Genomic DNA, 26964 nt, shown 5'->3' on the forward strand with positions numbered 1-26964 from the left:
AAAGGGGGAGAGGGAATCTAGGAAGTAGTCTAGGAAAGTGAGCTGTTGAGTGTTGGCTGCGTACACCGTTGCAAAAGTGAATTTACAACCGAAAAATGTTACTTTTTTTTTTTTTTTTGTTAAACATATCTGCCATTAGAGTTAGTAAGTTGATCCGTCAGGACAAAGGCACATTGTTTATGCATAGCTTATGGCAACCAGCTTGATTTATAGCATAGAGAGTTACTGAGAAACATTGGTTATACAAGTGGGTGGGGAGGCGGGAGGCCGAATCGGTGCAAAAGTATCTCCTGTAATAATAAAAATCTGTGCCCCCAAGGCAATCCTAGGCCACGGACATTGTATGACACCGCTTTCAGGGAAGCTATAATGTATGGGAGTTGTGGAGACATCCAAAGTCCCCGTCCGGAAGGGGGAGAGACCTGAAAATGCCTGATCCAAGAATCAAGGAGTGCTGAGAAAACAAAGAAAAATAAAGAACAAAAGTAAAAACCTATAAAATGTAAAACCATCAAAACGTACAATAATTTTGCCATAAGGGCATTCCAACATAACCAACCACTACTAGTCGGGGGTCTCCACTCTGCTTTCAGGCCAAGAATAGAGTGGAGGCCAGCGAGTAGCGTGGGGTCCCAAATGTGGGAGATTTTTGGGTTATTTGGGGGGGAAAGTGGCACAGCACCAGGTGCAAGCCCTCCAGAAAACCCATTCAGCATAAAGAGCACATCAGCATCCGATATTTGCAAAACCAAATTACCACAGCAGTAGTAAAAATCTAGGAAGCACCCCTGGGGTCACTGTAAAATAAAACATTAGGTTAAACAGTTAGTTCACATGAGTCCTTCAGGGCCTCCTCATGTGGGGATGTTGGAGGATGCGAGATGGCACGGGGGGGGGGTCGTCTCTGGACCTGTTCTTGTTCCATCCCCCTCCGGCGTGCAGGACACCAAGGTTGTGGGTGTGCAGGGAGTGGAATCTCTGATGAAGACCTCCAATCTGGAACATCAATGGGGGGGGAACCCAGATGTTTCAGGAACTGCAGCAACTCGTCTTTATTTTTCAAGGTGAATTGGCCATCCGTGGTCACCGACAAATTAAAAGGGAAGCCCCATCTGTAGACCAGCTTTGCATCCTGAAGGGCCTCATGTAGTGGCTTAAGTGCACAACGTCTCTTTAAGGTGCGTCCGGGAAGAACAACAGCTTTGCGCCATTAAAGTCCACGTAACGGACACCTCTGACATGGAACATTATGCGTTCCTTCAATGAATATTTGGATCTTGCAGCGTTCGTTAAGTGCTTGCAGGGCAGGTGTAACCACTTCCCATTGTGACTCTAGGTCCTCCACTTTACCACCAATATGTGCTGTATCAGCCTGGAGTGCCTTGATGTCCTGCCTAAAGACCTTCTCAACCCTGTGGGCGAATAGCTCCAGGTCAGCTTTAGTGGGAAGGAAGAGAATAAGAGCCCGCAAGTCCTTGTCCCCCATTTCATCTCCCACCACTGAGTGAGCCACTGGGCTGGTGGTGGGGCGGGGAAGGAAGCGAGGGTGATGGGAGTTGTGAAGAAGGGATGGGGGAGGCTGCACGGGCAGCCTGGTATTTGCCGACCGGCGCCATCTTGGAAGTCCCAGCAAGGGTGCTCCGAGAAATACATGTCCAGGGATCCGGAACGGTTCTGGGAGGTCTGTTGAGGCTGCAGGGATGTCTGCCGTTTTTATATGGCATTGTTTCAAGCCAAAATCTCCCCAGGAAGGCTGCTGTGGGTGCGATCTGTGTGGTGGGTGCATGGAGCTCCAAAAAGCGCCCTCACACGTTCATGCCATGGCCATGCCATATTTCCAAAATCTGATTTAATTTTTTACACTTGCTGTCAAATAGACTGGCCCGATAGCTTTCAACATATCCAGCAATTAAATATCCCCACCGATACATAATCTATGTATTTATATTCTAAAATATTCTTCTACATGTGTAATAGTTTGATGCTAGACTTATTACATGGAAAGTGTAAATGTATCGTGCTTTTATCAGAACTTGACTTCCCAGTACCTGGATCATGTCATGTGCTGGGATTTCTTTATTTTTATTATTTTTGTTTCTATAACTTTGAGCTAGCAGCTTAATTGGACAGCACGCTCCACCCGAGGCCTTCTACCAGAGGTTCATGTCAGGTGAAATGTGTAACTTGACCGGCATGGACATCTGTTATCGGTCCCGTGCAGAAGTAAGCAGTGCTTGGCTCCCTGTCCCAGCGCTGGCATAAACTAATCCAAAGTGGAAGGGAAAAAATTCAGAACACAAGAACTGAATGGCCCAGACCTTAATAGTGCAGGAAAATCTTCCCCTGGAGAATATTGGTTTCTGTGTGGGTTTTATATAATTTTTTTTATTTTTTTTTATTTTTTTTTTTTTTTTTGACGTGTAGGGTGATGTCTTCCAGCCGTTTTTAGCCAGACTGCCAAAATATTTATTATCTGTGGGGCTCCAGCAGACACAGTCCGCTGAGACTTGTCAATGTGAGAGGAGTAGACATCTGAGTGCAGTTGAATTGTACTTGTACTTTTTGACCATCTTGTAACATCTAAAACGCTGGATTAGCCAATGTGTTTTTTTAAAAGCTTGCAAGTTTTTGTAAGTGGAATCGACCTGCATCTCTTTGCTCTAGGACATTCCTAGATGGTTGTTAGTCTGACTTCACGGGGACGATCCAATCCGATCAGGTCTGCTTGTCAGGTTTTCAGGCAGTCCTGATCAGACCACCCATTGTTCTGTATGATGGATGCAAGTGGACGTGTCAGTTAACACCTGCTAGGATCCGATCCTGTTCAAAAACAGATGGATGAGGGATCTATTCCCCATCCGTCTATCGTTCCATTTGCCAGCCGGAAACGGACAACCAGTTAATTTCCATCTGTCTGCCCCCTTGAACAGTGGGGCTGTGCAGTGTGTACACAAACCTGTCGCCTGCCTACTCAGCGGGGACCAGAGTAGAGATCCCCCCACTGAACAGGTGGGTGCACTTTACGGCGTCTGCCCTGTATGACCGGGGCCTTAGGAAAACATTCATATAAAAGGATAAAGTCTGAAAGTCCAGAATGATTGATAAAATATTTAAAATTGCCACAGAAAAGCCAGCTCATTTTGGGAATTGTAAAAATCGCCCTTCTTCAGGGCTATAAATGTGTTGGACCGATATGAATACAATCCATGTCTGATCTGCAGCACTAAAGAATAGAAATAGCTGATTACTTTACATTTATTGTATTATTATTATTATTACATACAGATGTATACTGTATGTTCAAATGGATCACTGTCATTGTGACCTTTACAATCTTTCTGATTGTCTAAGTTGTGTGCCACTAATGTTTTAACGGCACTTTATGTATTCTTTTTGTGTAAACTTAATAAACTTGCCTGTTTAAAAAAATTGCATAAATTGTTTAAAATTGGCACAGAGAATCTCCTATAGTCCAAATCGCATGTTTTTAATACCTGATCTGCAAGTTTTTTGGTATATCAAATTAGGCATGCTTAACTTAACCAGTTATACTGAATAAATGCAGTTTATTAACTGTTAACCACCAAAATAAAAAAAGAAACCATTTTTCTATATACACAAATCCTAACCGTTGCTTCATAGTCAGCGGTTATCTAAAAAGTATCAAAAGATTGAACTCTGGACCAGACAATAATGTCAGAAGCACAGGTAATCTATATAAATATCATGTTGCATTAGATTAAGATATTTGCTTACTTAAGCCCCATACACACTATATTTGTCTGTCTGCAGACTTTTGTCTTCAGATTTACCAAAACCATGTACTGCAAGGGCCTGCCTGATTGCATATAAATTTAAACTCCTTAAGGTTTGACCTCATATTGTATGGTTTTGGTAAATCTGAAGACAAAAATCTGCAGAAAATCGAATGGTGTGTATGGGGTCTTGGTCTCCTTTCACAGGATTGAGTTTGCCTGTCTGTTTTCCAGGCAGACACGATTGGGCCACCCACTGTCCTCTATGGGGAGGCAGATGTCAGCGGATATGTGTCCGCTGACATCCAATCCACTGAAAACAGACCTATAGCAATACGTCCACCATCCGTCCAGCTGGTTGGTTGAAAACAAACAGGCTGTCTGTTTTCAGTATATCCCCAAGTAGAGGAGAGCGGGATTCTAACAGGCCTGTCTCTGCACAGTGAGCAGAGACGGGGGCCTGTCATCCGCCTGCTCAGCGGGGATCGGTGGATCGATCCCCGCTGAGCAAGCAGAGTCCGTCAAAACAGATCTGCCCTGTGTGAAAGAGGCCTTATGTGGATGAGAATGTAGCAATGTGTACAAAATGTAATCTAGTGACAATATTGGTTGAAGAGGAGAAAAGTCTTTACCATATGTAAGTATTAGACTATTTAGTGTTTACTAAACCCAGGAGCCTGCATTCACTATATCTGGTCTCCCACAGTATACAGAACATGGAATTGCAATTATCTTAGTAAATAAACATGCTAAATACATTTTTTTTACAGTAGCAGTCTTTTGTGACTTGCATCAGTCTGCTTAAAGTTTGTAGGAACAGTTTTCGTTCTCCCCTGACCCTCTGTCTGGGCAGTGCTGATTGGCCCTGTGCCGGTCACATGCACCCTCCAAAAAACTCTCTAGCAATACGCACCAAATTGAGCATGTGCAGCCTGACTCCTAATGCTCGGTTCTATTATGAGATGAGTTGGAGTCAGTTAAAGAGGAGGATCAGAGAGACAGGATTGCACAGCCTTTATACAGAATGCAGAGTATTAACTCTTTAGGTTCCACAGTGAATATAACGAGCATGCTTTACTGCATATACAGACTGATTCTACTGTTGTGGGTTTAGTAACACTAAGTAAAACTACTTCCTATCCACTGATCCCCCTGCTGACCGGCGCAAAGCAAGCGGATGACAGGTGCGTGCCATGACTGACCAAGCTTTGCTCTATGGGCAGCCGGCAGTAAACTGATTCTTCTGTTCATTTACACTCGGCTGCCTCTGATCTGGTCCACTCAAACAAGAGGACGCCGTCCTTCTACCCCCCCCCCCCCCTTTTTTTTTTTATTTTTTTATTGGCATAACCGGGCTCGCAGGCAGACTGTTGTAAATTAAAATTAACGCAACATTTATACCTACTGATCCATAGGAGTGCTTGGACCCTTACAAACATGTCTGCCTGAAAAAACGGCAGTCGGACATGATTGGATTACCATGTAAAAGGTCCCTTTTATATACGTTGTATATCCAAAGATCTTTCGCTAACTCCTTGCCATTCTGCTGGAAGGTCATCCAAACTAGGTTCAGTCGGACAATGCTGCAAGCATACATCGACTATTAGGGAGGAACCTGAAGTCTCACTACAGCAAGGTAAATCGGATCCTGTCCTGGAAAAAAACTTCACACTCCTGTCCTGTCTGCCATGTACGTCCTAGATGTAGACCATTGGAGATTTCCTCAGCTGGCAGTGACTGGACCTGGGGCAGTGTTCCCTAAATCCAAAGGTGTTCCAAGACCTGTGTCACTGATGGGGAGCGACAGATGTGGACCTTCTAGCCTTCAGATTCGACAACAAACTGGACAAACCTTTCTCCCAGTACTGGGATCTGTAGCAGAAATGGTGAATTCTCTGGAGGCTCTGTGTGATCAGTCTACCCTAATCTAATTTTCTTCTCCTAAAACCTTCCCTGTCTGCCTCGCAGGTTCAAGATGGAGGTCGTTCTGGTGATCCTTATTGCCATGGACTACCCAAGGTTGATGTGGTACAATGTGTAAAGGCTTCTAGCAGAGACTCCATGGCCTCTACCTGGACATTTGGGATTTTCAGTCTCAAGAACTGATTTGCCATTCTGCTTCATGGTTGCTGGCTTTAACAACATGGCTGCTTTTGAAGTTGAGGATTTAAGGTCTCTGAATCTTCAACTCCTGCAATGTTAAAGTCTAGGTAGGCTACTTCCCGCAAGGTCAATCTTCGGACACAGTAGGAATACCTAACTTGGTGTGACTATCGGGGATTCTACCCTGGGCCTTTCTCCTCTCCTTCCTTCAAATGAGTCTGGACCAGTGTCTCATCACTAAGATCCTGACCATTAAGTTTTATGTCCAGATGCTGTTTCCCTCCCATTCCTCGGCTTATGAACAGGGGCTCTCCTGTGTAGCTCCTCCAGTTTATACCCGTGTGACTTGATGGAATATGAGTCTTGTTTTCATTTCAGAAACCGCTGTTTGAACCCATTGGGGACGTGTCTACACTCCCAAGATGGTGTTGCTTGTAGCCATTACCTCTGCAAGGCGAATATCTGAAAGGAACCCTTTCTTGTTTTACATTGGGACAAGGTGGTGTTAAGGCCTAGTACTTCTTTCTTGTCTAAGGTGGTTTGTCTTTTGCTTCAACCAGGACTATGTTGTTCCATTCTCTGTCCAGCTGTAGTTCTCCAAAATACATTTTATCTTCAGTGTCTGGATGTGGTTTGGGCTGTGAGTCCATCTCTCAGCCACTGTGATCTGTGTGTTTTTTGTTTTGTTTTTTAAGACTGTCCCTGTAAGGGTACCTCAGCTTCTCATTGCACCATCTCTAGGTGTTTCGGGCAGACCTTTTTATTCAAGCTTATGGTTTCAAGGATCCGTTTCCACCCTTCCTTGTCGCACTGTACTGGTCACATTTTTTCCAGGTGGACACTGAACTTGTCTGATGCCAGCTTTTGATGTAGGGTCCTTCGGATGGTTCTTTTAAACTGCTTGCAGTCCCCAGGTCTCTGTTTTTCTTAGGCCAGTTTAGGTTTTGTTTGCTTTGTTTTCCACCCATCAGTTGGACTTTTCATAATTTTTTTTTTTTTTTTTTTTTTTGGAAGACCAGCAAGAAGATTCAGGACGACTGTACGTGTGTACGTGTGTGTGTGTGTGTGTGTGTGTGTGTGTGTGTGTGTGTGTGTGTGTGTGTGTGTATACACACAGCCAACCCGCCCCTGAAAATTCATGACACCTAAATGTTTTATGCAGAATTGAGGTATAAAAAATAATTTAACAACCTTATGCATGCCGGTCAATGCAGCCTGCCTGTGCAGGGGAAGAGAGAGGAGAGCTGCCCCCCAGATGATCATATCGCAGGGAACATAACAGCCTTCATTTCAATAGCTGTGTGTTCAAATACAGCCCCCCCCCCCGTCTGGGAAACATGATAGACAGATCACCTGTCCCAGAATCGGATGGGTGATCTGTCTATCAAAGTGCCTGGACAAAAAAGAGGGGCTGTATGTGACGGCGCACAGCAGGGAACACACAGCTATTGAAATGAAGGCTGTTATGTTCCCGGGAGCTCTGAGCCGGGCAGCGGCTTTCCTCTTCCCATCCGATCGCTGAGAGGACAGCTCCCACGCAACCCGCCTGCCGGCGGTGCTTGCGCACCCCTCTCTCCCAAGCAGCCATAGCTCGCTAGCCCTCAAAATCCACTCACAAAATGCGAGCAGAATTTGAGGGCTGTGTATAATTCATACATACATTGAATTAAAATTGTGTAGCAGATCCACCATCCGTTCCCACGTTAGTCACGGTAAACGTCTCACTCCAGTAGGTCAATTGTCAAAGAAGCAAAAAGAATCTCCACATAGTGTAAAACCATTTTATATCTAATTTATTAAAAGAATATTGCACTTGCATTCAACAGAAAGGAAACAGGCATGTCATCATAAAATTCAATAAACCATTGTAATTGAATGCAGTTGTTGGATGAACATCAACTCGACATGTTTCGTCTGATAAGGCAACATCTGTATATATTCATTTTTCTTCTATGACAATTGACCTACTGAGTGAGAAGTTTACTGTGACTGATGTGGGAATAGACAGTTTTTTTTTAAGTCTGGGAGAGCTTAGTCTCCTGATGCCCATCTGACTGTTAATAAAAAATAAATAAAAATAAATATGTAGTTCACGATATCCGGTAAGCACATTTGAACCTATATACTGGTGACGGCTTGCACACCGTGGTGATCTTTGGACTATAAAGGCTTTCTTCTATCAATATGTAAGTTTTTGGCACACTTTGGGCTTTTTATGTTTATGAACAGATTTATTTATTTATTTTTTTTGAAGTCACATATGGACTATAATTTAAATACCTAAGCGAATGGTTCAATCTGGATAGGATTGTATGTAACATCATTTTTGTCTGATTTATTTTGTTTCACTATATGTAATTTTCTGAAAGCCACTGTATAGCGAAGTGCTTTTTAACTTTCTGTAATCATGCGCGATATTTGTCAAATTGTGTTTGCTGATGTTTTAATCCTTAGGTCTATAGCATCGTATACTATTGCAACTTATTACAATCCAAGTGATCTCTGAAGCATCTGAAATGGAGGTCAAATTCATGCCATCAAGAAAACCCAAAACCTGTTGCACGTTTCCTAACCCAATTACCCAATTAAAGCAGCAGCTTGGCTTGGTGATGGTTACAGAAACTTCTGCCAAATATAAGCTTATATTCCACAAACTACTTAAGTGGTGAACAGTTACTCTTCCCCCCAATCTGTACCCAGACTCGGAGACCCAGTTGTTACCCCCATTGAGTATCACCATATTGCCTTTTCTATAGCATGGAGATGGTAAAGTTAGGCTGTCAGTTAAAACCTTCTAATGACGGTCATGTGTCTCTGCATAATAAGGGCTTAGCTGTTGACTTTAGACAAAAAGCCGTAGAAGTTCTGTTTTTTTTTTTTTTTTGTCTGCCAAGGTTTACGTTTTTAAGAGCATAAGCACATTTGAAATGACCTGATGAAGATGATTATGATAACACCGTGTACTTGGTGAATGAAACCTTTTTTTTATTTTTTGTTTTTTTGTCCAATAGAACTTGATCAACAAGATGTGGCTGGGTGTCCCTTCACAGGAGAAGATGGAGATCCGCAGCTCCTTGCCCAAGCTTCTACTAAGCCAACACAAGAACCTCCCAGGATTCATCTGCAATAAGCTGTGCAAGGTCATCGTGGATATGGGTAGACAGGACTGGCCAATGTTCTACCATGACTTTTTTACGAACATCTTACAGGTGAGAAGAAAAACGCTACACTAGGTCCTTTAAAGTGGTTGTAAACCCTTACAACACACTTTGACCTACAGGTAAGCCTAGATTAAGGCTTACCTGTAGGTCCAAGAAATATCTCCTAAACCTACATGGTTTAGGAGATATTTGCCGAAAGACAGGCACTGCTGTCTATGGCGCATGCGCAGTAGACAGCGGCGCACTGAGCACGGCACCCGTCAACGGCGATATGCTGCGCGTGGCGGCTCCCGTGCGCATGCGCGGGAGTGACATCGCAGCTTCGTCGAATGACAGCGGCGGAGCAGCGAGACCCACCGAGAAGATGGATGCGCCGGACTACAGGGGACAGCGGTGACATTGCTGGCTCCTGTGTCAGGTAAGTGACGCATAATGGACTACTATGCGATGCATAGTAGTCCATTATGCTTTACCTTTGCAGGGAATGAAAGAGGAAGTAAACTCATCAGGGTTTACTTCCTCTTTAATAAGACACATCTACAAAAAGCAAACCCTCAGAGAAAACAAACCATCTCCTGAAAATTTTAGATGTCTGGTTTTAGTGATCTTCATGTAATGACATTTCCCTTTTCCCTAACCTAGCTAATCCAGACCCCCAGCACCACACCGCTGGGGCTCATAATGTTAAAGACTGCGTCTGAGGAGTTAGCGTGTCCTCGGGAGGACCTTAGTGTGGCCAGGAAAGAGGAACTTCGCAAACTGCTGCTGGAACAAGTGCCAACAGTGTTGGGGCTGCTAACGGGTAAGTCTCATTGAAATTTGCTCAGATTCACCATGATGATGTAGATAGCTTTACAATACTGGTCATTCACATCAGTCCCTCAAGGAGCTTTTGCTCCTGAGGTCCTTTTTTCTTATACACACAGGGATTAGCACACCTGTCAGGTTTTTATTTGTGTCCCTCTATTTCATGGATATGCAATTGGCGGACTTCCAGCTGTTGCAGAACTACAAGTCCCAAGAGGCATAGCAAGACTCTGACAGCAACAAGCATGACACCCAGAGGCAGAGGCATGATGGGACTTGTAATTTTGCAACAGCTGGAGGTCTGCTAATTGCATATCCCTGCTCTATTTTAAGTGGTCATGAGAAAAACAATGACACGTTTTAAGTACGCACACCTTTATGGATTTACCTGGTTTGGAGCTTTATTATTTTGTTGTACACCGTATTTTGGTTACTTAACACTTCATACTTTTGAGATGCGTTTTACATTTAGTTAGAAATAATATTCTTGTTATTGGGCCCTCAGACACTGAATACCATGTTTTCTGAATGCCATTTGGTTATGATGATACTTGTGGACTAGAGGGGGCACATAATGACATCAGTTCCTATTGTAAGGAGGAATGTTGCTACGTATGTGGGAAGTTGTATTCTGTCGTATAAAAATGTTCCTATCGTTAGTAATTCCTCTTTGGTTCCATATGAGACTAGCGTTCCAAAAAACAATGGACGATCTTTCGTCTGATTTTGTCATTGTGTGTACTAGCCATTAGTTTTCACACAGTGCTGTTTTGTTAGTAAGGCCGCGTACACACCGGCGGACTGTCTGTCCAACTTAGTCCGCTGAAACACATTTCAGCGGATAGTCCGCTCGTGTGTGGGCTTCAGCGGACTTTTTCAGCGAACAGTCTGGCGGACTAAGTCTTTCGGAATTTCCGTAATACAGTCCGTCCAACTTTGGTTTCAGCGGACAGTCCGCTCGTGAGTAGGCAAGTTGGACGGACTAAGTATGGCGCATGCTCAGAAAGGATTTACACGGCCGAAGGTTGCATTGCAGTGTATTGGACGTCGTATTTCTAGTCCCGTCGTATGTGCTGTACACGTCATCGCGCAAGCTTTCAGCGGACTGTCTGTTCATCGTGTGTGGTCAAGTCCGTTCATTCAAAAGTAGGACGGACTGTCTGTCGGATTGTCTGACGGACTTAGTTGGCCAGACAGTCCGCCCGTGTGTACGCGGCTTAATAGTTTTTGTTTTTTTCACCGTTCTTTTTATATTGCATGATTATTGAAAGCTTTTTCTGTGAATGGAGTTTTAAAGTGTAAGTTCACAGTTTACAGAAAAATATGTAAGGTGAACTTACACAGGACCCCCTCCCCCAAGTCCCGCTGACCTGGAGCGCAGCGATTTCCCATTATGATCACAAGTCTGGGCCTTAGAAATCCCCTTGGCTTTCTCTCCTCTTCTTCCCCCCGTTAACAGGACGGGCTACGTGGCTTCTGATTGTGACAGCGCTGACCAATTAGAATGCTCCTAAACGTACCTCTTGACGGGGTACGTTTTTGGCGATTAAGCCGCCGAGGGGATTTCTAAGCGCCGGACCAGTGAGGTGGCTATGAACCAGAAATTGCCATGCTCCAGGTCAGCAGGACTGGGGGGGGGTCATCCTATGTAAGTTCATCTTACAGATTTTTCTGTAAAGTTGAACTTGCCTTTTTAATGAGTAGCTCTGCATTACATATTTTGTTAATGGTTAATAGAAAAATCTTCAAATAGGAACAATAGTTCTGTTGACTACCAGGGATTTACTTAAGAGGGATTTCCTCTCCTTCCTGTTGTGGTTTTAGGACAGACTAGTGGGACAAAGACAGTGAAAGATCACCAGTGGGACAAAGAAGGCGAAAAAACCTGACTGGTTACATTTCTCCTTTTACTCTGTCCAAAATTGGGGGGTGAGTGGGGCAAGTTTTGCCTTCAGTTCTACTTTTAAAGTGTGCCTAAACCCACAACCGTAAAATCGGTCTGTATATGCAGTAAAGCATGCTTGTTGTACTTCCTGCTGAACCTAAGGGGTTAATCCTCCACATTGTGTAAAAAAGACTGTTTGATAATGGCTTCTTTGATCCTTCCCTTCTTCCACTGTCCCAATTCCTTCTCCTGATGGTACCAAGCCTTATTCTGCTGGTGATAATTGCACTTCCATGTTCGGTGTACTATGGGAGACCACATGTAGTTAATGCAGGATCCTGAGTAACACTTTTAGGCTTCTGGTTGAACATGTGTGGTGTGCAGTTCTGGGAGTCCCTGGCCACAGGGTGTTCTGTATGCAAATTTGACTTACAGCTTTGCAGATTGGTGTTCTGGCATGTCCCTTTTGATCTGCATAGAACAGAGAGTGGTTGCACTAGCCACTTGGGAATGGAGTTTTGGCATATTCCTCTGGTGGTATATGCTTGTCATAACGCATAGCATTAATTGATGGATGCATGCAGTAGGAAATTGTATGCCAATCTGTAGTACTCACTTAGGACACAACAATGAGTTATAGTACATAGCTTTGAGATATTCCTATGCAGGCTCCACTGTATAGGTCTATAAGACCTAGCACATTGCATCAAGGGAAGCATGAAAAGAATGAAATATGATGTCTGTTTGCAGTGCACACTCCTATGTATAGAGACCTCAGATAGTTTTGAGATAGGCGGCACAGTGGTGTAGTGGTTGGCACTCTCACCTAGCAGTAAGAAGGGTCGCTGGTTCGAATTCCAACCAACGACACTACCTGCCTGGAGTTTGCATGTTCTCCCTGTGCCTGCGTGGGTTTCCTCCGGGTACTCCGGTTCCCTCCTACAATCCAAAGACGTGCAGGTAGGTTAATTGGCTTATGTCCAAAATTGGCCCTAGTATATGAATTTAGGGATTGTGGGCTCCTTGAGGGTAGGGACCAATGTGAGTGTGCAATGTACAGGGATAGGGGCAATTGTAGACACTCACTCAGGTTGAACTGGATGGACTGGTATCTTTATTCAACCTTACTAACTATGAAACTCGTATACCCGGGGAAAGAGATGAGCCTTTGTCCTAATGAAGTGTATGCCTCTCTATAAGACAGAGAGCCATTGCACTTAGCATTGAGAAGATGCCTGGAGAAGGAGGTAGCTCTGACATGTCTCGTGTTTCTGTATGGGACACAAACCTATATTAAAATTTACATTAAAGTGATACCAAAGATTTGGTTACTTTGTTAAAAAAAAAAATGTAAAACTTTCCTGCGCTGTGCAATGGTTTTGCACAGAGCAGCTCCGATCCTCTTCTTTTCGGGTCCCCCCGCCAATCGCTCCTGGCTCCTCCCCCTCGAGCAGTGCCCTCAGAGAAACCAGCTTACCGTGGGTGCCTTGCTATGTGCTCGCTCCCAAGCCGTTGCTGTATGTGTCCATAATAATACATAATACAGATGGAGCCGTGGTTTGGTCCCACCCCCCACTCTCTCCTTATTGACTCACTGGGTGTAATTGACGGCAGTGGGTGCCAATGGGCTCCTGCTGCTGTCTCAGCCAATGAGGAGGGAGAGTCCCCGCGACAGCTGAGGCTGTTGTGAACATCGCTGGATTGGGTGGGGGGGGGGTTTCTTACCTTCATTGATAGAACGCATGAAGGTATAAAACCTTCAACCTTTATACCCACTTTAAAGAGTATATTACCCCGTTTCATATTCCTTGAATGTGGCTGCCTGTACCATCTACTTGTATGAGAAAGTATCCTGTTCTTTGTATTGCTTGCTTTATGTGGTGTTCCTGCCAGTCCCTCTGCTTTCCTTTCAACAACTGACCAAACTAAGCACAAGAGCACACCGTGGTCATTCTAGCTATGCTGGAAACTCGGCCTGCTATCCTCCAATGAGCAGACATGTCCTAACGCCCCAATCCCCCTGCAAAGCCATTAACTGGGAAGTTTAGTGTTCTTCTGTTTCTCCTCCCCCAGCTCTTATAAAGCTGAGAGAACAGGAAATGTGATCACTTAAAAAAAAAAAGGGAAAAAATGTATTTATAATGGAGTGTTTTTTTGTATTTTGTATTTTTATATAAGTGTACAAAAAATGTTTTGCCATTTTATTTTCATTTTAAACTGAATGGGTTGATTTATATGGTTATCATTTATAATCCCTGTAAAGGCTGCCTTGAGCAGGGGAGGGGTTGGCGCAGAAATTGCGACATGTTCCTCCGGTGTGCACAATTCTTGGTATAGAACAGACCGCCATAGTGCATAGTATTGAGGGAGCTAGCTATGACCTGTTCATCTGCGGTACACCCTTTAATTTATAGGACACAGAATCGGCCTATAGCAGTGATGGCGAACCTTGGCACCCCAGATGTTTTGGAACTACATTTCCCATGATGCTCATGCACTCTGCAGTATAGCTGGGCATCATGGGAAATGTAGTTTCAAAACATCTGGGGTGCCAAGGTTCGCCATCACTGGCCTATAGCATTGAGGGAGGGAGATGTAGTATGGTCTTTGCAGTGCTCACTTCTTCTCTTTGAGACCATGTCATGGTGCATAGCAAAGGGAAGGAGGGAGATGTGACGTGCACATTTCTCAGGTAAAGGACAGATGGTTATGGTGCATAGCATTCAGGAATGTTTGGAGACAGTAGGAGGGTTGCTGGACTCTAAAGCTGGTCATACGTGGCACAAATTTTAGCTGATTCCTGCTGGATCAGCCAAAATTTCAGTGCCACCTGACTCATCAAACTCCAAATTTGAAAAATTGATGCTGCCAGGTGGGAAAATTGTCAGCTGAACTGTGGCTGCATCCTAATGGATGCACTGCTTGGGGTATTCAGAGCATTGTGACTGTCCAGCTGATGGCTGACAGCGAAGATTCTATACATGTATGACTTGCCTAACATTATGCTGGAAGTTTACATTTGCTTATCAAGCACTACAGGTTCAGAACTTTTCTGGGAAACTATTGGGGCCAGTTCATACCACCTGCAGTCCAGTGCGTTTTTGCTGCAGAAAAAAACATGGACAGTAGTTTCTATGGTTTTCAATAGCATAGTTCACCCCAGTGCACTCAGTTCTATTTTTGTAGCAGCTCCAGGAAAAAAAGTAGAACATGCTACTTTTTTTTTTTTTTCTGCGGTGAACTGTATGAAACGCGGTAAATCGCATGAAAAACGCACTGAAGCACACGCATGTCCTTATTTAATGTTAAGAAAAAAGAGGTTGGGGGGGGGGAATGCACTGGAACGCATCAAAAATGTGTAAAAAAAAACAAAACAAAACATAACGTGTAGAAAAGCATCAACCGCATCCAGACTGAGTTTCTATGTGAACTGGCCCTTAAAGATAAAATCTGGAGCCTAGAGGTGTCTGCAGATTCTTATGTTTAGATCAGTTGTTGATCTAATTTAAAGAGGCGACAGGTTTATATTAGGAACTCTGCGCTTATGCTGTGAGTCTTATGATCTTTCTTCTCTCAAGACAGCGTCTTGTTTTCATGTAATGTCTCTAAAGGAAGACTCTGTAGGAATGTCTACAGTTCCTTGTTTTTCCTTATGTAACGACTGATATTTAGTTCTGCAATTGTAGATATTAAACATAATTGTATTATCGTTGCCTGGTTTTCACTCGTAGGTGTGCTGGAGAGTATCTGGGATAAGCACAGTGTTACCGCGGCCACGCCTCCACCTTCGCCCACCGCTTCAGATGCCGGTAAATATGGTTACCAATTTTTTCAGTCCTTCCACTTTTTAGTTTGTTTTTCCATGTAAGGGCCAGCATGTCATTTGTAACCGATTGGCTTCACAATCTTTATGCATATTCCAGGGTAGTACAATAGAATTTATATAACTCAAATTTACGCAGCGTTTTACATTAACATCAGTTCTTGCCCTGAAAGAGCTTGGAATCTGAGGTCCCTATCTTGCGTTTTATACCATATATGCACACATACTAGGTTCCGTTTTGGACAGGAGCCAGTTAACCTACCAGCATGTCTTTGTGGGAGGAAACTGGTATACCCGGGGGAAACCCATACTGACAGAGGAACAGGAAGAAAATGCAGATAGTGTCCTAGTTGAGCTTCAGAATTGGTATGCCTCTAGTTACATTGATGGCAGCTTCCAGAAGATGGGTATTAACCCTAAAGCGGAGCTCTCCCCAAAAGTTTAAGCTGCAGTTGTTTTCACCCTCCCCTCCACTGCCACATTTGGCACTTTTGGGGGGGAGCAGGTACCTGGTTTTCACAGGTGCCTGCTCAGATCCGATCACTGATAACCTGAGCTGGAAGTTTGCACCTGCCCCCCCACTGCTTGCTTTTAATTTTTTCTGAAAGGGCTTGGAGCTTTGCTTTAAGTGAATGCACTTAGTGGGGCTCCAGGCTCTCTGCCCCCCCCCCAAGTTTTTTAATTATTTTTTTTTTTTAATCCGCAGCTACAATTACTGTAGCTGCTGACTTTTAATATTCGGGCACTTGCCTGTCCAAGCATCCAATGTCATGCTCACCTGAGCCCATTCTTCAATTGGCTATCGGGTGCTGACGCCGCCATCTTGACTAAGGGAAACCGGCAGTGAAGCCTTGCGCCTTTACAGCCGGTTTCTACTGCTCACAAACTGCCATTGTGCTTTATGAATGGGCCACAGTCTTCTGGGACGGCTGAACTTCCCGTCTCGGTTCGCCACGGCAAACTAAACTGGAAGTGGTTACCTGCCAAAACCAGGTACCTGCTCCTGCCCCCAAAAGGTGCTAAATGTGGAAGCTGAGGAGGCAGATTAGCAGCGCAACTACACCCCCCCCATTCTTTCACCTTGGTGCTTGATGTGTGTGGGTCCTATTCCCCCCCCCCCCCCCCCCCCCCCCCTTACAAAAAAAAATTGGGCTTATCATACACTTTTTTATTTTTTATTTTTTTTAATTTATTTTTTAGTGGGTATAAAGCAAGCAAGATGAGTTCAGGGTAGGTGCCACCAGTGTAACCAGTGTGTGGTTATTTGAAAACTTGTGGGAGGCGAGCAGTGGCAATACAGTGTGAAGTGTTGTCCCCCTTGCTATACAGCACAGCAGGCGTAAGGCTGGCCATACATTATACAATATTCTTGTACAATTTTCCTTTTTGCTATACTGAAACCATATCATATATAAGGTCAAATCTAAACAGTTTTTCAATTTTGTATGCAATCCTGCAGTCCCTTGCACTACATAGTTGAAGGTAAATCTAAAGGAAAATGAATAAGAAAATTGTATAATCTATGGGCCAGCTTTAGTGTCTTGTCTTACAAATTTTTTAAGGGGTAAAACAAATTATATATAGATATTTCAGGTGTACATTTAGCAGTCGGGTGGCAGTTAGATCAAATTTGGTCTTGCTTGCTTGTGTGATATGTCATTTAATTTCTCACGCTGCTTTAAATTTGGTTTTGAGTTCTTTCCTCCCATGGTCTCTTCCGGCATGTGACATTTCCCCTTGAGATCATTAATGTCTGTGTGTGTTGCTTATTTCCTTCCTGTATGTGAAAGTGTCTGTGGTTCCTTGTGTAATGTAGGCCTGATCTTTACATCATTAGAGGGGTCTTTCTACAGCGCAGGAAAACTTGGGTCATTCAGAATGGGCATGGCCGTTTCTAGGTTCGATGCCAAGGCTTCGTGCATTTGGAAGAAAACTGAAACAAGCTGTTTAATGAGATTGTTTACGGATAGCAGTGTACTTTACCAGCCCCTATTTTGTGGATTTTGTAAGGGGCTTATTATAAGAAGGGACACCTGCAATATTTTGTGTTCACACAGTTTTGATAGCAGTGCAGCAGATTGGACTGTAAGACCGCATTCAAATGTGTGTACTGATCCAAACAACCATGTGAAGGAATCCCTTCACTGATGCATGCTGCACAGGTGTTCCATGGAGACCCGTGTAGGCAGCCTGTTCAAATCATTGATGGGCGACCGGATGCAATGATCTCCATGCGCATTCAGGACCGATTCCATTCTGATCCATGCATTAGACCCACACGGATGCACACACTTGAATGCATGTGGAGGTCTGTGCAACTAGCCACCTGTTTTTGATTCGAAGGAACTGCCTACACGAGTGTGCGTGTAAGGCCTCATTCACGCTAGCAGACTGATCGGGTCCAACTGTCAGTCTTTTCTATGGAACGGCAGTGTCAACAGACATGTGTCCAGTCACATCTGCCAATATCCAATCCGAGCCTAACCACTAAAAACAGATGACTGGGGATCCTTTCTGCATCCGTTTTGTGGATCGGATGGCAGGTGGGTGTAACTAGACAGGTGGTCTGTTTACCTCCAACTGCCCATAGAGAAGAGCGGGGCGGTGTCTGTGTCCACTCTGCATAAGCAAAGCGGACACAGACCAGCCATCTGCCTGCTTAGCGGGGATCAACGGACAGAATCCCCTGTTGAGCAAGAAAACTCTAAAGGAGTATGCCCTATATGTAAGGCCCCTAACACCTCTGCATCCTGCACGGGTGAAGATGGGCCCCTTAACACATGTGTATGGATTTCTATGCCCATATGAATGACACCGTGTCAGTGACAGTAATATAACAGCAACTGATACATTTTTACCATTTAACCTGACATATTGCAAAAGTTACAGGCTTGCTTGCACTGCTGAACTTCTAAATGCCAGTTGGCCAAATTCATTCGAAGTGCATCAAAAGAAAAGTGTAGGGCTGCAGTGTAGGGCTGCAACTAACGATTATTTTCATACATCGATTAGTTGGCCGATTTTTTTATTGTTTCAATTAATCTGTTAATAACCTTTTAAAAGGGACCTATATAATTTAGTTAATATGTAAAGTTTAAAAAAAAGGCAATTTATTCTGAAATATCTCTATGCAGTGGTAAATAACCAACTATATGGTTAGAGGGCAAAATCTCTAATCCACTCTGAGAATAACAGACAGAAGAGCTAGTGTGTGTGTGTGTATGTATGTGTGTGTGTATATATATATATATATATATATATATACACACACACACACACACACACACACACACACACACACACACACACTATAGCTCTTCTGTCTGTTATTCTCAGAGTGGATTAGAGATTTTGCCCTCTAACCATATAGTTGGTTATTTACCACTGCATAGAGATATTTCAGAATAAATTGCCTTTTTTTTTTTAAACTTTACATATTAACTAAATTATATAGGACCCTTTTAAAAGGTTATTAACCGATTTATATATGAGAATTGTGATCTTTTTATTCTAAGCAAAAAAATAAAAAATCACGATTCTCGCAATGTAAAATCTTTCACGTTATACAAAAAAAAGGGCTAAATTTACTGGTTAGTAGTTTTTTTTTTTTTTTTTTTTTTTTTCTTAATTCCTTAAGGTAATTTAAAAAAAAAATTGCATTTGAAAGACGGCTGCGCAAATACAGTGTGACAAAATATTGCAACAACCACCATTTTTTATTCTCTAGGGCAGGGATATGCAATTAGCAGACCTCCAGCTGTTGCAGAACTACAAGTCCCATGAGGCATAGCAAGACTGACAGCCACAATCATGACACCCAGAGGCAGAACATGATGGGACTTGTGGTTTTGCAACAGCTGGAGGTCCGCTAATTGCCTATCCCTGCTCTAGGGTGTCTACTATATATGTATGTATGTATGTATGTATGTATGTATGTATATATGGTGGTTCTAAGTAATTTTCTAGCCAAAAAAAATTAAAAAATTTAACTTGAAACCCACATATGTCAGAAAAAGGTTTAGGTGATTTTAACTTTTTTTTTTTTTGTTTTTTTTTTTCTTCACTTTCACACAGTCTAGTCTATTCCATTGACAAATTGTTAAAATGTTTATACTTAAGGTCAACTGATAACGAATGTTTTGATCCTTAGCAGACTGCCCAGTTTTTCTACCCAGATCTTTTTTTTTTTTTTTAAAGAGGGGGGGGGGGGGGGGGGGGGGAAGTTGGACTGTTTTGCAGATTTTTAAGGTTGAATATAATTTTATTGTTACAAATCAGGTAACAGTATAATACAGTAAGAGTTGAGGGGGAAGGAGGGTACAGAATAAAGAAGGTTGGGGAAAGGGGGAAGGGTAGGGAGTGCAATTCTTGCAAAAACAACTTACAGGCATCTGCAGAGTTTGTTCATCAAGTTATACAGCAAAGCCCGGTAGACCCATGCCCCCCTTATCTTTAGGGGCGCATAAAATCCTGTGTCTCAGTCTAGGGGGGTGATTCTGCCAGATGAACCTAACCGCCATGGAGCGAAGTGTGCGGAAAAAAGCCAGAGGAAGATTTATGGGTAACGTCTGAAACAGGTACAGTAGCTTAGGCAGGATGTCCATTTTAGCACATTCATACGTCCCCACCAAGATAGTTTGAGGTTATGCCAAGATTCCAGCGAGTGACGAATTTTCGCCAACATAGGGCTGTAATTCAGGGCATAGATGTCTGCAAAATTCTTAGGTATCTCTGTCCCCAAGTACTTAACTGATTGCGGTTGCCACTTAAATGGGAACATCTCTTTTAGTAAAGATACTGTACGTGGCTTCAGAGTTATATTCAGGGCCTCCGTTTTCGTCATATTTAATTTAAAGTTACTATGTGCCCCGAAGCGGTCAAGCTCGTGTAGCAAAGCCGGAATGCTAGTTAGAGGTTGGGTAATGTAAAGAAGCAGGTCATCTGCGTATAATGAGAGTTTGCTGGGTTCCGTGGAGGCTGGAATCCCATGAATGGCAGGGTTGGCCCGAATCGCTTGTGCCAGATGTTCAATCATGAGTGCAAACAGCAAGGGCGACAATGGGCACCCCTGTCTGGTACCGTTTCTAATTGGAAATGACTCCGAGGAGTCTCCATTTGTTGCCACTTTTGCAGAGGGGTTAGAATATAAGGACATCACCTTAGACAGTAGCTTTGGCCCCATCCATATTTTGTAGAAGTGTCGCTCGCAGAAAGGACCAGTTCATGCAGTCGAATGCTTTCTCAGCGTCACGCGCCAACAGGCACATCGGGATGTTGCGTTGTTGGGCATATGAAATAAGATGCAATGTCTTAGTAGTGTTGTCGCGAGCCTCCCTATGTGGGATCAACCCAACTTGGTCATTGTGTACTAAGGATGGTAAAAGAGGGGCTAAACGAGTGGCTAGAATCTTGGCAAAAAGTTTAAGATCGACATTAACCACCTTCAGACCGGACCATTTTGCTGGTCAATGACCAGAGGTCTTTTTACAATTTGGCACTGCGCTGCTTTAACTGGTAATTGCGCGGTCATGCAATGTTGTACCCAAACAAAATTTGCGTCCTTTTCTTCCCACAAATAGAGCTTTCTTTTGATGGTATTTGATTGCCTCTGCGATTTTTATTTTTTGCGATATAAACGTAAAAAGACCGCAAATTTTGAAAAAAAATGATATTTTCTACTTTTTGTTATTAGAAAAATCCAATAAACTCAATTTTAGTCATACATTTAGGCCAAAATGTATTCAGCCACATGTTTTTGGTAAAAAAAAAGTCAATAATTGTATATTTATTGGTTTGCGCAAAAGTTGTCACATCTACAAACTAAGGTAAGTTTTCTGGAATTTACGCAGCTTTTAGTTTACGACTGCCTATCTCATTTCTTGAGGTGCTAAAATGGCAGGGCAGTACAAAACCCCCCCAAAATGACCCCATTTTGGAAAGTAGACACCCTAAGGAAATTGATAAGTGGCATGTTGAGCCCATTGAATATTTTATTTTTTTGCCTCAAGCGATTAAATAATGACAAAAAATATATATATTTTTTTTTTTTTTTTTTACACAAAGTTGTCACTAAATGATATATTGCTCACACATGCTATGGGCATATGTGAAATGTCACCCCAAAATAAATTCTGCTGCTTCTCCTGAGTACGGGGATACCACATATGTGGGACTTTTTGGGAGCCTAGCTGCGTACGGGGCCCCGAAAACCAAGCACCGCCTTCAGGCTTTCTAAGGGCGTAAATTTTTGATTTCACTTCTCACTACCTATTACAGTTTTGAAGGCCATAAAATGCCAAGATGGCACAAAACCCCCACAAATGACCCCATTTTAGAAAGTAGACACCCCAAGCTATTTGCTGAGAGGCATTTTGAGTCCATGGAATATTTTATATTTTGCCACAAGTTGCGGGAAAATTACAAACTTTAATTTTTTTTTATTTTTTTTTCACAAAGTTGTCACTAAATGATATATTGCTCACGCATGCCATGGGCATATGTGAAATGACACCCCAAAATAAATTCTGCTGCTTCTTCTGAGTACGGGGATACCACATATGTGGGACTTTTTGGGAGCCTAGCCGCGTACGGGGCCCCGAAAAACCAAGCACCGCCTTCAGGCTTTCTAAGGGCGTTACAGTTTTGAAGGCCATAAAATGCCAAGATGGCACAAACCCCCCCCCCCCCCCAAATGACCCCATTTTGGAAAGTAGACACCCCTAAATTTAGGGGTACACTAGTGAGACTAGGTAATAAATGGCGGGTGCCCTGAAACTATAAAAAAAACTAACCAACCAGCGTCACCTGTAACAGTTATATGGTGATCACTGGTGAAAGGGTTAACTAGGGGGCAATCAGGGGGCTTTATGCGGTAGTATATGGGGGTCCCTGGCGCTATAAAAAGCTGCGGCAAACCTAAATACCTACCTGCCTAACTAGCGTCACCTGTGACACTAATACAGCGATCAGAAAAACTATCGCTTATTAGGCTGGGTTCACACTGGAGCGATGCGGGAACGTCATGAATCCGCGGCGGGTTCCCGCATCGCATGCCTCCCGGCGGCAGTTCACACTGCCCTATGCGAACTGCTGGGAGTGTCAGTGAAATGTTAATGACACCCCCAGATCAGTTCGCATATCGCAGTGCGATCTGCAAACTCGGATCGCATGGTGTGAACACCCATGCGATCCGATTCTGCTGCGGGCCAAAAAAAGGGTCCCGTGCGAATTTGCGGCGGGTGCGACACAAATTCAGCCATACTATCTGTATGGCTGAACTCGAATCGCACAGAGATCGGATGTGATTTGCACTGCAGTGCGGTGCGAATCACATTCGTTCTCATAAACTGCTGCAATGTGAACCCAGCCTTAGTGACACTGGCGACGGGGGGTGATCACGGGGTTAAACCTTTATTGGGGGGGTTAGGGGGGCACATTAGAACTAAAGGGGGCTAACCCTAACTGCCCTAACAGTTATTACAGTCACAAATGACACCAATGCAAAAAAAAAAAAAGCAATTGGTGTCACTGTGACTGGGGGGGCAGGGGTAATTGGGGGGTGATCGGGGGGGGTAAAGGGGGGGTGTGAGTGTGCCTGGCATGTTCTACTGTGTAGTGTAGTGCTTGTGCAACTCACCGATGCTCTCTCCTCGGTGCCGGAATGAAAAATACCGACACGGAGGAGAGAATACATCACTTCCTCTCCTGTGTTTACATTACAGGAGAGGAAGTGATGTCACTGGACATTTTCATTCGTCGGGAGCGATCGCGAGGGGGTGGCCATGAATGAATGGCCGTCCCCTCGTCCAGGATCGCTCCCGAACAAATACCGACCGCCGCAGGCACCGGGCGGGGGCCCGATCGGGCCCCCGACCGTCGGGCAGGCAAGGACGTACATGTAAGCCCTTATGCCTGCCCGTGCCATTCTGTCGACGTACATCGTCGTGCGGCGGTCGGCAAGTGGTTAAGGAGTGAAATAGGTCTGTAGTTACTACAGTGAGAATGATCTTTGCCAGGCTTGGGCAGTACTACTATTTGGGCTTGGAGGATGTGAGAAGATAGCGGGTGGGTATCATCTATTCCCTCAAACGCACGAGACATAATAGGGGCCAATTGTTGCACAAACGTTTTGTAGAACTGTGGACTGTACCCATCCGGACCTGGACTTTTCCCGTTCTTCAGTCCCTTAATCGCAGTCAGGAATTCTGTGGCAGTCAGGGGTAGTTCTAAATCGTCAGTCTCCGCGGGCGTCATGGTAGGAAGGGCTGTGTCCTGCACATAACCTTGTAAGTCCAATGCAGTCGTGGTGGCCTGCGTGTCTCGGTCAACGTGTGGTTGGAGGTTATAGAGGGATGAATAATGGTCCCTGAATTCAGACACAATTTCCGAATTCTTATGTCGTTTTTGTCCTGTATTGGTGACTATAAATGGGATATTCTGTCTTTGCTGTCTGGGGTGTAAAACCTTGGCCAAGTGCTTCCCGCACTTGTTCGCCTGGGAGTAATGGACATAGCGGCCTTTGTTGCGCGCCGTCAGCGCCCTGTCAGAAAAAATGCGTAGTAGGTCGCGGCGAGTGTTGGACAGTTCCACTAGTGTTGCCGGGTCAAGGGAGGTTTTATGCGTGGATTCAAGAGTGTGGAGTCGGTGAAATAAGTGTTTAATGTCCTCTGTACGGGCCCTTTTCAGCCTGGCCCCGTGCTGGATAAAGATCCCTCTAAGCACACATTTAGGAGCTTCCCATTGATTCATAGCAGAGGTCTCATCATGCGCGTGATTGCGCACAAAGTCAGTGATGGCTGTCGACACCTCCGCAGCACAGACGCTGTCGTGCAACAGATTGTCATTCAGTCTCCACGTGGTCCTACATGTTTGGCTCGAGTTGTGCCCCAAAGTGACATGTACCGGGGAGTGGTCAGACCACAACTTCAGGCCTATGTCACTTCGGGGGTCCAGGTCTAGTAGTGGTTGGGACAAAAATATGTAGTCTATCCTACTGTATGAGTTATGGGCTGAGGAGTAATATGTGTAGTCTCTCTGAGGGGTGGAAGAGGCGCCAGGTGTCAACCAGAGACAGATCAGCTAAAATCGCTCTCATTTTAGATAGGGTGGAGGAAGTGATGTGTGACTTACCGGTAGAGGAATCCAGTCTAGGCACGAGTGGAGCATTAAGATCACCTCCCAATATCAAATTGGGTGAGCCAAAGGATCTCAGGCGGGTTGCCACGGAGGAGAGGAAGTGGAACTGATCCTGGTTCGGAAGATAAACATTAACGACAGTTATAATCCGCTGTTGAATGGCAATTTTCAAAAACAAATGCCTCCCTTTAGGGTCACTGTCAACGTCTAATACCTCAGGAGAAAAGGAGCGATGGAAGGCTATTGACACACCCTTGGTCCTAGCTGAGGGGTTGGTGCTATGAAACCACTTAGTGTAGTATGTGTCTTGAAAAGCGGGAATAGAGTCAGAGCGGAAATGTGTTTCTTGCAGTAACAGTATGAGAGTTTTAGCCTTATGGAAGTGATGCAGTATCTGCCTGCGTTTCTCGGGCGTATTAAAACCTCTGCAATTAAGCGAGGAAACTTTAAGTTCTATGGGGGTCGCCATAATGAGGGGGGACATAAAGTGAGGTGCAGTGGGAGTCTGAGAGCCTGTAGAGCTGGAGTAAATAGAAAAGTGTGGAAGGGGGTAGAGGGGGAAAGAGAGGGTAGGTGTGAATGGAGGTGGGGAGGGTGGGTGCCATTCTAGAGCAAGATAACGTGCAAATGAGCTGGTCGTGCTCCAAAAATAGTGCACCTGGGAGCAACCCACCCGGGAGTGGAAGCCCGGGTGGCCTGTAACATGCTACAAAAAGTTGTGACTGAATGGTACCCTTTAATGTCCATTTTTGGTAGGAAGGACGTCCTCTGAAAAGCTAACCTGTTTTGCAGATTTTTAAACAGAACTGTAATATATTATATGCTGGCCATACAAAAAAAAAGTCTTCCTTCAAAAAAAGGTAATTTTCAGAACGTTCGTTCGATTTTCGAATCGTTAGTAGAGTCAAATCAATGTTCGTTTTCAACCACAGTGACAGGGAAATTTAGAAATAATAGAAAACTTCTTGGTCATAGGAATTTTCAGAATGTTTGTGGTTTTCCTTCAGAAATTACATTCATTTAAAAAAAATAAAAAATTCTAGAACCACTCACTTCCTGCCCAGGACTACATGTCCCATGAGGCATTGCTGCTCACACATTCACAAGTTCTCAGGCACTTACTGACATGTATGGACCACCGGTGTACTGAGCGGTATGTGTGCTGCACTGTATTTCCTGATATGTAAACAAATAATGCATTCTGTATGCAGGCCAAATAATTGTCTGGTCGATTAATAGATTATGAAAATAGCAATTGATTTCAAGTAAATAGTAATCGATTAATAGTAATTGATTTAGTTGTTGTTTCAGCCCTAGAAAAGTGTGCAAAGTCTTAGACCCCTTTCACACCGGGACGCTTTGCAGGCGCTACATCTCTAAAAATAGCGCCTGCAAAGCGCCCTGAAATAGCCGCTGCTGTGTCTTCAATGTGAGCCCAGAGGGCCCATTGAAATCCTCCTGTCCATTGTAATCAATTGGTCAGCGCGGCTATACCGTCGACAAAGCGCTGCTGCAGGAGCGCTTTGCAGTGGTTTTAACCCTTTCTGGGCTGCTAGCAGGGGGTAAAACCGCCTCCGCTAGCGGCCGAATACCGCTGCTAAAACTATAAAGCAGTGCTAAAAATATTGCCATTTTACCGCCGACGCCGCTCCCGCCCCAGTGTGAAAGGGGGCCTTAGGCTGGGTTCACACTAGTGCATTGCAGGAATACATGCGTTGTGTGTTGTAATACCATTCATTCCTTATGGCACCCCAACTAGCTTGGCAAATTCACATGCGCTTTTTAAAATACTGTAACGCACTACTATGAATTGTGGTGTGCTCCCTTTAGAGCAAAAAAAAGCACTTTTTTGGTGTGTTTTTAGTGCGCAAGGGAGTCCTTTCAAATGAATGAACACGCATTATGAGGGGAAGTGACCATGTCAACACACTTTGTGTAAACTCCTCGGATAAGCTGTTTTTTTTTTTTTTTTTTTTAGGCGGATTTTTCGTATAGTGTTGGCCAGCATAAGTCATATATATAATATAATATATATATATATATTTTTCTTTCTTTAGAAAGCAGCCACAACCTTTCCAACATGGTGCTGATAAGAAACCTTGCTCTATGTAAGAGCATTTCCGCCTATAATCTTTTAAAGGGAACTCGGGGTATCCTCCAACTTTTCTTAAAGTGATATTAAACACACAGTTTAACCACTTCAGCTGCTGAAGGTGTTTTTTTTTTTTTTTTTTTTTTTTTGCGATATAGCACTGCATTACTTTAACTGACAATTGTGCGGTCGTGCGATGCTGT

The 26964-nt window shown here is 43.9% G+C and overlaps 1 protein-coding gene across 1 annotated transcript in view; it reads left to right on the forward strand.

Moving 5' to 3' along the window:
* The window catches only part of XPO6 (exportin 6), a 107168-nt gene that overhangs the window by 21736 nt on the left and 58468 nt on the right, over positions 1 to 26964 (forward strand). The window contains exons 4-6 of the mRNA XM_077449290.1: positions 8870 to 9067; positions 9662 to 9821; positions 15443 to 15520. Of these exons, the coding sequence (XP_077305416.1) occupies positions 8870 to 9067; positions 9662 to 9821; positions 15443 to 15520 (436 nt within the window). The remainder of the gene's footprint in view (positions 1 to 8869; positions 9068 to 9661; positions 9822 to 15442; positions 15521 to 26964) is intronic.

This window comes from Lithobates pipiens, unplaced genomic scaffold (genome assembly GCF_037356315.1).
Source record: "Lithobates pipiens isolate NorthernLeopardFrog02 unplaced genomic scaffold, aLitPip1_a1.2 Scaffold_22, whole genome shotgun sequence".
In the NCBI taxonomy this organism is placed as follows: Eukaryota; Metazoa; Chordata; class Amphibia; order Anura; family Ranidae; genus Lithobates; species Lithobates pipiens.